Source organism: Cariama cristata, unplaced genomic scaffold (assembly GCF_000690535.1).
Source record: "Cariama cristata isolate BGI_N322 unplaced genomic scaffold, ASM69053v1 scaffold8554, whole genome shotgun sequence".
Taxonomy (NCBI): Eukaryota; Metazoa; Chordata; class Aves; order Cariamiformes; family Cariamidae; genus Cariama; species Cariama cristata.
In genome coordinates, this window is record NW_009613466.1 from 40,103 (window position 1) to 53,100 (window position 12,998).

At 55.3% G+C, this 12,998-nt stretch overlaps 1 protein-coding gene across 1 annotated transcript in view; it reads left to right on the forward strand.

Annotated features, from left to right (window-relative positions):
- Nucleotides 1–7,130, forward strand: part of NOS1 (nitric oxide synthase 1 (neuronal)) — a 38,283-nt gene extending 31,153 nt beyond the window's left edge. The window contains 10 exon segments of the mRNA XM_009699035.1: nt 279–417; nt 1,185–1,263; nt 1,775–1,968; nt 2,592–2,761; nt 3,007–3,217; nt 3,982–4,069; nt 4,372–4,493; nt 5,052–5,200; nt 5,830–6,024; nt 7,008–7,130. Coding sequence (XP_009697337.1) covers nt 279–417; nt 1,185–1,263; nt 1,775–1,968; nt 2,592–2,761; nt 3,007–3,217; nt 3,982–4,069; nt 4,372–4,493; nt 5,052–5,200; nt 5,830–6,024; nt 7,008–7,130 — 1,470 coding nt within the window.
- The last annotated feature ends 5,868 nt before the right edge of the window (nt 7,131–12,998 follow it).

Genomic DNA, 12,998 nt, shown 5'->3' on the forward strand with positions numbered 1-12,998 from the left:
CACAATAAAAAGGTTTTCCATATTTTGGTGGAGCTGATGCTCTGGTTTGTGCTGACTGCCAAAGGGTGAGCACTGTGTTGAATTCCTGCATTATCCCAGATGCCTGGGGAAGGAGAGCACCACGAGACATGCCCATGGCCACTGGTATAGCCCTACACCACTGGGAGCTCCTTCTCCGTGTGTCGGCTGAGGTGGGGTGGGATAAGGGGGGTCATGGGGCTCGGTCGGAAAGCACAGGGGCAGCGGGGAGATGCCTGAGAGCCTGGTGTGTGCTGTAGGCAGCGTGCGATGTGTTCTGTGTGGGGGATGACGTCAACATCGAGAAAGCAAACAACTCCCTCATCAGCAACGACCGGAGCTGGAAGAGGAGCAAGTTTCGCCTGACCTACGTGGCCGAGGCCCCGGAGCTCACACAAGGTACGAAGACTGGGTGACCTCGGAGGGCTCTGGGTGTGGGGCAGGTGGAGGAGAAGACATAGTGGGCTCAAGTGGGGGCAAAGGGGCCAAAATTCCTTACTTATTGTCTGTCAAATTCCCAGCATTTCCGTCTTGCCTTTCCCCTCCGTCACACGCCCAAGGAGCAGTTTGGGATGGTCTCAGGCCCCTCTGACTGGTCCCTGTCTGTATCTGTAACAGAGATGTTGGGATATGATCTGATCTTCCTCCTTCTGACCCCATTTTTTGGAGCAAAGAGCTGGAAACCTGGGAGCTTTCCAAGCTCGCTTTCTCCAAATGCCGCTCCGCCGAGCGTTGCGGTGCAATGGCAGGTCCAGCCCACCGACACCTGGCTCCTCAGCACGGCTCCTGCAGCTGAGGATCTGCCGCACTGGCTTAGCTCTTCCCAAATTCAGGCGCTTTGCTACCAGCCAGGTGGTACCGGCAGCGAGAGGTGGATGCCTGCATGTGAGGGCACGTCCCCGCGCCTCCTGCGGGTGGTTTCGGAGTCCTCCTCAGTCACTAACAGAAGGGATACGTGTTTGGTTCCCCCCCGGAGTTTCTGATCCCCCAGGAGATGGGGACAGGGGGGTGGTTGATCCCACGGTCTGCTCGCCGCGGCTGGTGTCAGCCAGCTCCGGTCCGAAGGGCTGAGCCCACAGCAGCAGCCAACAGCCCTGCAAAAGCCAGAAGCCACCTGCCTTGGCCATGCTCTGCTGCGTTGTTTCACCGATTCTTCTCCTCTGCAGGACTTTACAGCATCCACAAAAAACGCGTCTATGCAGCCCGGCTTATCACACGCCAGAACCTGCAGAGCCCAAAGTCCAGGTGGGAGATGCAGCCGTGCTGGGAGCTGAAGGCACTCATGGTGCACCCAGGCACCCGTGCATGCAGTGCTGCACGTACCCCTTGACCGCGGAATGTCCCACGGATACCATCTTTGTGCAAATTATGGCTGAGGCTGGAAGCCACGTCAACCCACGGAAGGGTGTTCCCTGCCTTCTTACATGGTGAAATCTCTGCTGCTGCATAAATTAGCCTGCTGCCTGTAAGGATGAGAAGATGGGTGGCTGCACTTGTGGAGTGGCAGAGTGCATGCAAATAAAGGCTAAAATTGCTGAAGCAAGAGGTTAAACTGTTTTTTCCCCTTTTAAAATGTCCCTGAGGGTGAGTCAGCGGCGGGGGGAGGCGGGCGCTGCAGTGTCCTTTCTAGCTCCCTGCTGCGACTTCGGTGACATCCTGAGCAGGGCACCAGGGCTTGGACATGCCACCGCTGCCCAGCATCCCACCCTGAAGGACTCCCCCAAAACCCATCCTGCTTTTTCTCCTTTCCCTGTAGCCGTTTGACGATTTTCCTGCGCCTCCACACCAACGGACACCAGGAACTGCAGTACCTGCCCGGGGACCACTTGGGTGTGTTTCCAGGGAACCACGAAGACTTGGTCAATGCCTTGATCGACAGGCTTGAAGATGCCCCTCCGGCCAACCAGCTGGTGAAAGTGGAGCTACTGGAGGAGAGGAACACAGCTCTAGGTAAGCAGGGCCACCTCAGCATTGAAGTGGCCTCTCTCCTCCTCGCCCATCCCCGATAGCATCTCTTGTAGCACCTCGGGAAGGTAGCTGGCCCCCAGGAGAAATCATTTGCCATCACACTACTGTGTTTGCCTGGATTGGAAGCACCTCCTTCAACCTTCCTCTGCCCACTGCTCATCTGCTCTTGGGATGTAGAGCGAGGGTTTGAAGGGTGAGCAGGGCCCTGGGGAAGATATTCCCTTATTCTTCAGAAAAATCAGACGCATGTATGTGCTCATGGAAAAAGCAATATCTAGGACTGGAAAAAAGAGTTAAGGGATCTTGATGGACCATCCCAACACTGTATTTCAGGGATAAGTCTGACACCCTACTGCCGTGCACAGTGTAACAGGAGATGGAAAACGGTACTAACTCAGAGTGGCCGAGGCTGAAGGTGGTGGAGTATCAGACTCATATTTGTACAGCATCTCACTTGTAGCATGAGGATATCTCGTTGACTCTTCTTTCTAGCTCTTCATCATTCACTGTCTCAGAGCTGATAAGGGGAATGAAAGCAAGGATTTGTCCACCTTGGCTCTTAGGCTCAGCTGATCCCATGGTTGTGCTGAATTCCCTCCTGGCAGGTGTCATCAGTAACTGGACAGACGAGAACCGTGTCCCACCATGCACCATCTTCCAGGCTTTTAAGTACTATTTGGACATCACCACCCCTCCCACACCCCTGCTGCTGCAGCAGTTTGCTTTGTTGGCCACCAGTGACAAGGAGAAAAAACGTCTGCAGGTCCTTAGCAAGGTAAAGCCTCAGACCCCAAGTCCCAAGTTCCTCCTGGCCCTGGGGACAACCACAACCCCAGGGCATTTTCATCCCACACTGTGGTTAGGCTGAGTCCCTACCCATCACAGCAGGGCTGCTCCTGCCTGCCTTCACCGCCACACACCCCAGCTTTGCCGTCGGCCTGGTGGGATATCGACACCTGCCTTGGGACAGGTGGATGCTGCAGCTCTCTCCTCCCTCCCTCCCTCTTGCCCTGGCTGCAGGGCTTGCAGGAGTACGAGGAATGGAAGTGGTCCAAGAACCCCACCATCGTGGAGGTGTTGGAGGAGTTCCCCTCGGTGCAGATGCCCTCCACGCTGCTGCTCACACAGCTCCCCCTTCTCCAGCCACGCTACTATTCCATCAGCTCCTCCCCGGAGATGTACCCAGGCGAGGTCCACCTCACCGTGGCAGTGGTCTCCTACCGCACGAGAGGTACTGTGCTCATGCAGGGCTCTGTGGCGTCAGGCTTGGTGTGGAGAGCAGGGAAAAAGCATTAGCATATGGGCAACACCACCAGGGCTTTGGCAGAGAGATGTTATTTTAAACTCTTTCAACCTACCGCAATGACTAGATTCTTCAACCCATGACACTGCTGTCCCGTGTTACGGAGGATGGCCATCCATCAAAGGGCAGGGTATTGCAGAGATGCCAGAGCTGAGTCAGGTACCAGCAACAGACCAGCCATGGTGGCTCCAAGCTCCACGTGGGATCATTTGTTTGCCCACACCAAAGTCCTCATTGCCACAAGTAGCCAAATTTCTGTACCTCTGCAAGCACTGATGTGTCCAAGCAGCCCTGGTCATGGTGTAGATGGGCACAGCCCCACCATCCCTGCAGTAGGCAGGACACAGGGGAAGACACTGGCCATTCATCTGGGGCTGCCATGCAGGGCTTGCGTCTGGAAGCACCACAGCATGATGCTGCTTCTGCCCAAAAGGACCAAAGAGAAGTGGGGTGCTTCCCAAGTATTGTGGAGGTGCAACTGTCCCAGGGCTGGGTCCTGGCTGCACGTAAGTAGCTCCACAGAGGGATCCAAGTGTCAGACTTCTACGAAGGTCATGGGGAGTGGATGCAGAGATACGAACTGTTTCTGTGAGGTGTTCATGAGGGATGTAGCAGGGAGGGTTTCAGAAAGGAAAGCAACTGGAGTAGCTGGCTGGTGTGTCAAGTACGGACCTCCTTCCCTCTGCTCCTAGACGGAGAAGGACCGATCCACCATGGAGTCTGCTCCTCTTGGCTCAATCGGATACAGACCGATGAAGTAGTGCCCTGTTTTGTAAGAGGGTAAGTGGTCCACACAAGGCAAGGGGCGAAAAACATGGGGTCAGCCCCCTTGCAGGATGAGCTCTTTGCCCTCAATTCTTCTTTGCAAAGCACTAAGCATGCAGAGAAAACAGGGCTGGATTTGTGAGCAAATGGGTCCCTCCTGGGTGCAGTTCTTCTGCACTAAAAACTCGCTTTCTGGGATTTCACCTCATTTTCTACCCCTCCCTCTCCGGGTGGTGTCTCAGCTTGCTGTGGGCAGAGGTGAGGGAGGGAGCATCCTGCTTGGGTTTAACTGGCGTCTTCCATGTGTGTGTGTGCAGTGCGCCCGGGTTCCACCTGCCCCAGGACCCCCAGGTGCCCTGCATCCTCATCGGCCCCGGCACCGGCATCGCCCCTTTCCGCAGCTTCTGGCAGCAGCGGCTTTTTGAAATCCAGCACAAAGGTGGGTCGACGCTTGTTCCTCCTGTTTCTCATCTCGGGCAGTGCTTGGGAACCCTGGGCTGGTGACGTGGGGATGGGGGTCCAGTCTCCTGCCTGGGCGGCCCCAGCAGAGCCAAAGCAGTGGCTGTCCCAAGTGCAGACTTGGAGGTCCACCCAAACTCCCAAAACAAACTCCATGAGAATCCTCCTGTAAAACTTTGCAAGTTTTTTATGGCAGTACTATAGTGCTGTTGAGGGGTTTTAAAGGTCATTTTAGTGTAAATTTACTTAAAATACACATTTGTCACTGATCATTTAGATCGTTTAGGAAATAAAAAGTTTAATTTCTTCCCAAAACCTGGCACAAGCACCCGTACCATGTGACCCCAGGCCATGCACTGGCTCAGTGTCCAGCTACGTCCTCCTTGCTGGTTTTTCCTCCCTCCCAGTTTGGCCAGGGAAGGCTCCGGGCAGTCTTGTGCAGGGTGCTGGGGCTGCTGGCAGATCTGGAGGCAGGTGGCTTGCAGAAGGGGGGTATAGGTGGTCCCCAGGCTAACTGTTTCCCCCATCTCTCCCCCAGGTCTGAAGCCTTGTCCTATGGTCCTGGTATTTGGCTGCCGGCAGTCCAGGATTGACCACATTTACAAAGAGGAGACGCTCTTTGCCAAAACCCAAGGTGTCTTCAGAGAGCTGTACACAGCCTACTCCCGGGAACCGGACAGACCAAAGGTGCGTGGCGGGCACTGCTCCGGTCCTGGTGTGCAGCCCTGGGTGGCCGTGGCCAGCCGGCACGGCGTGGAGAGGCTGGTTCCTTGGCACAGCCACAGCGGCTCATGCCCTGGGGTGCTCTGGTCACATAAGCGTGCAGGGTTGTGCCCTTCTCAGTGTGACCCCGTTCCCAGGGCACACCCCCATCCCTGCGCCAGCCTGAATGTGTGCCCACATTGCTCATGCTTCACCCTGCGAGGCTGCAGCCATCCTCCCCAGGTGGGAGCAGATAAGGAGGGGAAAGGCACGTCTTCCCAAGCAGGTGGGCAAGGAGGGATGTCACCCAGTGGGGTGGCCCACAGCCAGCGCAAATATCTGGTCCAAATTGCCGCCGGTACTTGAGCAGACCTGGCAATGAGATATGTGGTGAAAGTGTGAAAATGCAAGAGCAAAACGATGCTTTGCTGCTTTCCCCACCTCTTTTCCATCGCTGTAGGTGCTGCGAGGTGCAGGCGTGGTCCCCCAAAGAGGTGGTCGCATTGCACTGCTGCCTCGAAGGCACCTGGCGCACACAAAGCTGGCCAGAGCATGCCGGTGGGTAGGGCTGAGACGCTGTAGTTAATCTCAGCTCCCACCTCCTCCTCCCTCAGAAATACGTGCAGGACGTGTTACAGGAGCAGCTGGCCCAAACCGTGTTCAAAGCACTGAAGGAGCAGGGAGGCCACATCTACGTCTGCGGGGATGTCACCATGGCCGGGGACGTCCTCAAGACCATTCAACGTATCGTGAGGCAGCAGGGGCAGCTATCGGTGGAGCAGGCAGGCGCTTTCATCAGCAAGCTGCGGGTGAGTAGCGTCTGCACCACCAGACATCACTCGACCTCCTGCCACCGGCACTGCACCTGGTGCCTACTCCTGCAGAATGGGCAGCACCGAGGTGACGGGCGCTGGGGGGGATTGCGGCTCCCACCCACGCTGCCTGCACCCGGGCCAGGTCAGGAGCATGATCTCCCAAAGCGCTGGGTGCGCAGTGGAAGTCACCTTGCTTTGTAGGAGCTCTGCTCCAGGCTGCAGCCCCCTCAGCCCAAGCTGGGCTCCTGCGATGAGCCTGCTGCTGTGCTGAGCACTGGTACAAGCTCTTTTGGACACCCTTGGAAGGCCAGGCAGGGCTTGTTCACCTTGCTAAGTCCTCGCTGGCCCTCCATCACTGCAGCAATCTAACAGGGCAGTCTGTGGGCCCTCCCCCCCAAACCTTCTCTGTCTGTATGGCTGGCTGGATGATGCCCCTGGGCAAACACGTTGCTGCAGACGTTGCAGATGAAGCACAAATGAGCTCAGTTTAGGACACAGGCCCAAGGATGGATGCTCGAATGGCTCTGCTTCTGCCCAGGAGGATACCTCAGCCCATATCCTATTGGGACTACCCCTTCTGAACCATGGCCCCACACTCCACTCGGAAGCTGAGGGAGCCCAGAGCCACGTTTTCAGCTGCTTTGCAAGCAAAAGCTTTCACACACAGACTGACCTTCAACTACTTGGCCCCCTGACAGCCCAGCAGTCCCTGGGTTATCAGCAGTTGAGGAGGTCTAACGCAGCGAGCAGCTCCGCCACTGCCCCGCAGTGTGACCTTGGGAAGGTCATTTCACCTCCCTGCTTGTCCCTGCCCCTCTGCCCTGCCTGTCCCACCGGCTCTTGTGACAGGGCCCCGAACATTTGCTGTGTATTTGGTACCTACCCACAGCACGAGAGCTTTCTGGTGCCACAGCAACACCAACTGTTTGTAAATACTCTTCTTTTCCCCACTGCCCATCTCCCATCCTCTGTTTCAGGATGACAGCCGGTACCACGAGGATATTTTTGGAGTCACCCTGCGTACATACGAAGTGACTAACCGCCTTAGATCTGAGTCTATTGCATTCATTGAGGAGAGCAAAAAAGACACGGATGAGTGAGTTGACATGTTTATTTTAACCCCTGCAATTGTCTCCCAAGCGCATGGGCTGCGGGATGGGGAAGGGAGCTTTAACTTTTGCACACATGTGGTCCTTCTTACAGCAGAGGCTGAGAAAAGGCATCTGATTTTTGCACTGGAAGCACAGGCTGCTGCCTGACAGTCTCTCTGAGATAGTTGTCACCCCGCTAGGACAAATCCCCCCCAGCATTCCCGGGTTATTGCACCCACCGTACCAATGTGCTCAGACCTGACAGTCCCATCCAAATGGTGACGCAAAGCAAAAGAGTCCTGCCCGCTGCCTGCCTCTGCTCCCCCGCCGGCGATGAAGGGCTGGAAGGTTTGCAGGACCCGTGGCGAGGGGTGGCTCTCCCCAGCTCCAGTGCTGCTGGCGGGGGGGCCTGGCTGGCTCCAGGGGTGAGGCAGGAGGTACCCATGGTGGGAGAGGTCTCCAGGCCACTGCATGCCCTGTTAGGAAACTCTTCTTTCCACTGTTGTAAAAACAACCAAAAGAAGTAGAAAGCCTTGACATTTGCTATGTTTGCTTTTGCTCTACCGCATCCTGCCATTTGCTCAGCTCTGTCGTGGTGGGATTTTCCCTGGCTAAGCAGAAGAATTATATAGGATTAAGGGTGGGCAGCTGCATGCATCTTGCTCCTTGTCCTGGCCCTCGGTAGCCTGGGGTGCAATCCCTTCCCTGCGCTCCTGGCTGTGCCGTGTAGTGCCCGGCTGACCCGGAGTGGGTGTCCCAACATCCCCGAGGTTTGGTAGGAATTTTTTTCCAATGCAGCACATACTCTGGGGTCTGCACTGTATACCAAGTGCCTGGGTTTCCCACCTCTAGGGAGGGATAAGGGTTACCTACCTGCCCACCTCACCCAGCTGCAAAGGGCTCTCTAAATTCCTGTCTACCACACGGTCCCTTGGGAAGTCCTTAGTCAGGGCGCTCAGATGCTCCTCACTGCTCCCTCTAAGGCCAGCCTTTCTCCCCTTTCCCTTGCAGGGTTTTCTGCTCCTAACTGGACCCTTCGCCCCAAGGGGATGCCAAACCAGTCCCAGCACCTGCTGCCTGCTCCAGCCGGAGGGCACTGGGTTTTGTATTTCACGGACACGGTGGCTCCTTTTCTGCGGGGAACTGCCCATGGAAAGTGCTCTGTCTCTCGTCCTGTTGTTGTGTCCTGATGATGATGATGATGATTTTTATTTCCTTTTCTTCCTCTTTCTCTTGCTCTTGTCCTGTGGCCATTTCTTTTCACCCCCTGTCCCTTCCCTGGATTTCCCCACTGAAGTACGATGGCTTTATAACCTGCAGTGGCTCTTAACAGAACTTCACTTTTCTCCTCATGAGGGCATTTTGCAGCTGCATGAAATCACCACCTTCATGATCATCCGTGTTTTTGGTGTTTTGGGGGAGAGCAGAGGTGGCAGGGGCTGGGCAATGGCTAGATCTTGTTGCTTGACCAGAGTTGGGGGTCATTCCCCCCAGGCTCCCCCTTTCCCCAGCTCGGGGCTTGGCTGAATCCTTGCGTTTTTGTGGCTTTCCTTTGGACTTGTACAGACCTGGGCACATGCCTGAGCCTGGGAGCAGATCATGTGCAATGCCCTTGTGCCTATGATCTTTGTTCGTCCCCAAGCAGCCTGGGTACAAATGTGTCTGTTTTGATCCAAGGGGTGGCATGTCTCCGATTCACGTGTCGTGATTTCTCCTAAACAGACTCTGCGCTATGTTTGCCTCCTTCTCTTCTCCCTGTTCCCCATGGGCTTCTCCTTTTGCTCAGTCCCCACTTTTGCTGGCATGAAAAGTCCTCCCACAGAGAGGCAAGCACCGAACGCACAGGCTGATGTGTATGCTAGGGAAAAACTCGCGGCAATGACTGCTGCTTGGCCAGGCTGTTGTCCGGAGGGTTTTACAGGAGATATGTGATCTGCAACCACGAGGGTGGTCGGAGAGATTGAGGTACTGGCTGCATTCCAGAGCTTTGTATGCTGTGAAGGTGTGATCCCTCTCCCAGGTGAGACTGGAAAGCCACAAGGATGGGAGAGAAGCGGCTCCAACCCCAGCTGCAAGAGGCACCTCCTGGTAACAAAGCCTGTTTGGAAGGCAGCATGTGGAGGGTTACGGATGCTCCTGGGCCTTGGTGAGGATGTGCCATCCAAGGACTCCTGAAAGCCCAGAGAGCCAAGCTCCACCTTTGCACAGTCTCATGAACAGTTCTGGGACAGCAGACCCCAGCCACTTCCACACCTTCGGGAGTAGAAAGTGCCAGCACAGAGCGACCTGCCTGCCAAGAGAGATGCAAGTGGCATCTTGGTGCCAAGCCAGTCCCCTCTGTAGGCTCTGCACCACCTGCCAGCGGCACGAGCTGTCTCTGCCGGGACATCTCATGTGAGAAGGGAGGTGAGATCGGCTGCAAAGATGCTGCGTGATTCTGGGCTCTGACACGCTCACACCTCAGCCCTGCTGCAAAAATCTGGCCCCAAAAGCAATCTGTTAACACAATCACAGAAAGGTATCAGTCCCTTTAACAGAGAAAAGCTGTCTGCAAGGTAAAGCATGTGTGACCTTGTGTGTCCTTCCTCCTTCTCCTCCCTTCCTCACCCTGAAGAAGGTTTGTCCTCCCTCGTTGCCAGGACGAGGACAGCAGGGCATGGCTGCAGCTCTTGCTGGAGGCAGGGATACGGGGTTGACATTCGGAGCTGGTAGATGCTGATCCTTTCCTCCTGCCCCTGCTCCTCTGAACTGTGTGCACTGATGCTTGTATGGAGCAAAGCGCCAAAACCAGCGACAGCAGAGGGTTTGCCCAGGAGCTGCAATGGTGAGCTTGCTTCAGAGGACTAAGATTAGATGCCCTAAGCCAAAGTCAGAACAAAAAGAGCTGCAGGAGGTTTGCTGCTCTCCCAGCCCATGGTACAAGCCGTGCTGGCTCCCCCGGCCCCAGGCTGTGCAGTTATCCCCACCCTCAGACGGGACCTCCTGCCCTTTCCTGTTGCTTGGCTGGCCACATCTCCATCTTCTGCAGCTTTCACTCCCTGAATGCTTGAAGCAGCTCCAGTGCAAAATCCAGGAGCAAAAGGTCTCCAGGCACTGGGAGAATTTGAGATCCAGGTCTCGGTTTTGCTGGTCCTGGCAGAGCATCTAGCGTGGCCTAAAATGCGAATGAATGCTGCCGCAGTGTGGCCAGAGCCAAGCTGGCTGGGCTGGCAGGGCGGCCGGAGCAGGGTTTGGAGCAAGGTGCAAGGCCAGGTTTGTGTCACTGCCTGGGGACTTTGTGACCTGGAGGTGAAGGCAGGACAGGACAGGAAAAAGGGCAGCCCACGGTCCCCCTCTGTGGGTTGTGCCCTAATCCCAGGGCGGGCAGTGGGATGGGGGAGCTGGGTCCCTTTGCTGCTGGGATGTGTGAATTTGGGCAGAGGTCCTGTCTGTGGGAGACAACTCCCGGGCCCTGGAGCTGTAAACATACAGTAAGCCTGGCCCTAACCCCCAATCTCATGGCTACAGAAACACAGCTTAAGAAAAAAAAATATCAAACTCATCCCCTTCTTTTGGGAAATTTGATTCTGGCTCTAGACTTTGTGCTGTGGTCCTCCTTTTAGTAGACAGAGTGATACAACCTGAAGAGGAGGTATCACCCAAAGAAATGCCCTTGTCTTCATCCTCCTTCCAGCTCATCCTATGTTGCTGGCAATTGGTTTTCTCCTGTTCTGCCTTCTATCTGTATCACCATACCATCTCCCATCTGGAAGTCATACTGCTGCTGGAGTCTGTGTCTGAGATGAATCGGCTTGCTTTTCCTGCACCCCAGAGCTTTTCACCTCCATCTCCCCCTTCCACCTGAGCTGCGGTGAAAACAGCAGGGAAGCACAGCGGAGAAGGGAACAAGGTGTGTGCTTTGCCTTAAGTGGGATCTCCAAAGGGGTCTGTGCCAAGCAGACAGCCAACGCCATCTCAAGTTCAACAGGTATTAGGTAGGAGAGTCCTCAGATCCCTTTGGAAGGGAAATGCTGTTTTAAGGCCAGCCTCCCTGCCTGGCCTTGGAGAAGAAACACTCTCCCTGCCGTGAAGGTCCATGAAGTCAATGTGTCCCCCAGGGCTCTGAGCTGCCTCTCCGCTCCCTCTGCCTGAGTCGGGCTGTTCGCTCCTCACAAGCTGCACCACTGGGAATTTTGATTCATTACTTTTTGTTGAGTCAATCTCGGACGTCTTAACTTCTCCTTCATCCCCCTTACCTGCAGGGGCTTCGGACTCCCCTCGAGCTTAATTTTCTCCCACAGTGAAGGGGGAAATAAACTTGTGGATCTGCTTTATCATTCCGCAAACGCAGCTCTTCCACCAGTTGTCTAGACGCTGCTCATCTCGGTGTGACATTTCTGACGCGTGGGTGTAGCCACAGTATCTCCGGCATGCATAAGTGGCAGAGAGCAAGGTGGGGTCTGCCGCAGGACCGGTGCGACGAGCTGCTTGGAGGGGTCATGCATGGAGGGGTCGTGCCTCTTGGACACTCGGTTCACAAATCTGTTGCCTCCGGGTGCCTGCCGCCTATCCAGGCTCTTCTACACAGCCCCACGCGGCTCCTGCGGTGAGGGGTTCTGGACCTGATGGACATCCAGCCTGACCCAGTGCCCCAGTCTCTCTCCTGGCAGACGACCACCACCACCACTGCCTGTTTTGAGCAGCTCTGCTCCTTTTCCCTCCCCAGGTATTAAACATAAAGAGGCTGTTCTCTAAACAGGAGATTTGATTTTCAAGACACCATGAAGTGGGCTTTTTTCACAAAGATTTTAATTCATAGGTCTTTCAAATGTCCACAGAAAGTTATTATATGAACTTGAAAACTCATGGGAAATGGTCCTCTGTTTTCCCAGCCCACTGTGTTCACTAGCAGGGAAAAAGAAGTTGTTCATTCAGTGCAAGGGTGTCTACTGCCTGTGTTGTTGATGACTTCAAAGGTTTCATCTCCCCAGAAGGACTGCCTGGGAGTTTGTTGTTCTTCTATTTATGAGAGACAGCGGGAAAATAATGAGACTTCTGCCATGAGGAGCAGACTTGCAACGATGACACCTCCACGATCGCTGCTGGGTAGGCCTGAGCTTGTTGCACTACAGGAACATGATTGCACCTGTGCAGAAGAGGAGTGGGAAGAGACAGGAGCTGCATGAACCTGGGTCCAGTCTAACTGTGATTGCTCTGTTAGTTAGGATGTTAGGATGCAATGCCTCTCGCCCTGTCCCGGGCTGTAACCCAGGCTCCCTCTACCCCTTCCCTCTGGAGATCCCTCCTTTCTCCTCCTCAGCCCTGCCTGCCCAACCAAAAGGTGCAGCGAGCTGTTCGGCAAGCGTGGGACTCGGGAATGGCAACGGATTTACAGTGCCTTGTGCTGGGAAGAGACTATTGCACCAGGGTTGCCCTCCCGTTCCTGCTCTCTCCAGAGATGCTCCTAGCACACAGAGACTGGCGGCTGTGGGCAACCGATGACTTCATTTTACAAGTGAAATTCTTGGCGGGCAAATTCCCCCTGGGATAACTGAGAGCAAACTTATAGCCCCGCTCAGCCGTGCTCTGCAATTAATCTCCCAGCGATGGGGTTTTATGGGGTTATGGAGGTGGTGCAAGGTTAGAGCATGGGTGCAAACTGGACGCCACCTTCTGTAAGCACCCCGGGTCTGTGACCACCTGCCACGTACTGGAGACCACGTTTTGTTAAGCTGGTGGCGAGGGGAGGGGGGGGTGTTTGTGCATGAAGCCTCATGGACTTGCACCAAGCTCGAGCGATAGCTGCTGCCTCCCAACTTACAACCACTGAAGCCATTACAGTTCTCTGATTTATACCTGTGGGGAAGCTGCAGAGTTCCCAGCGTTTTGGGGAAGGAG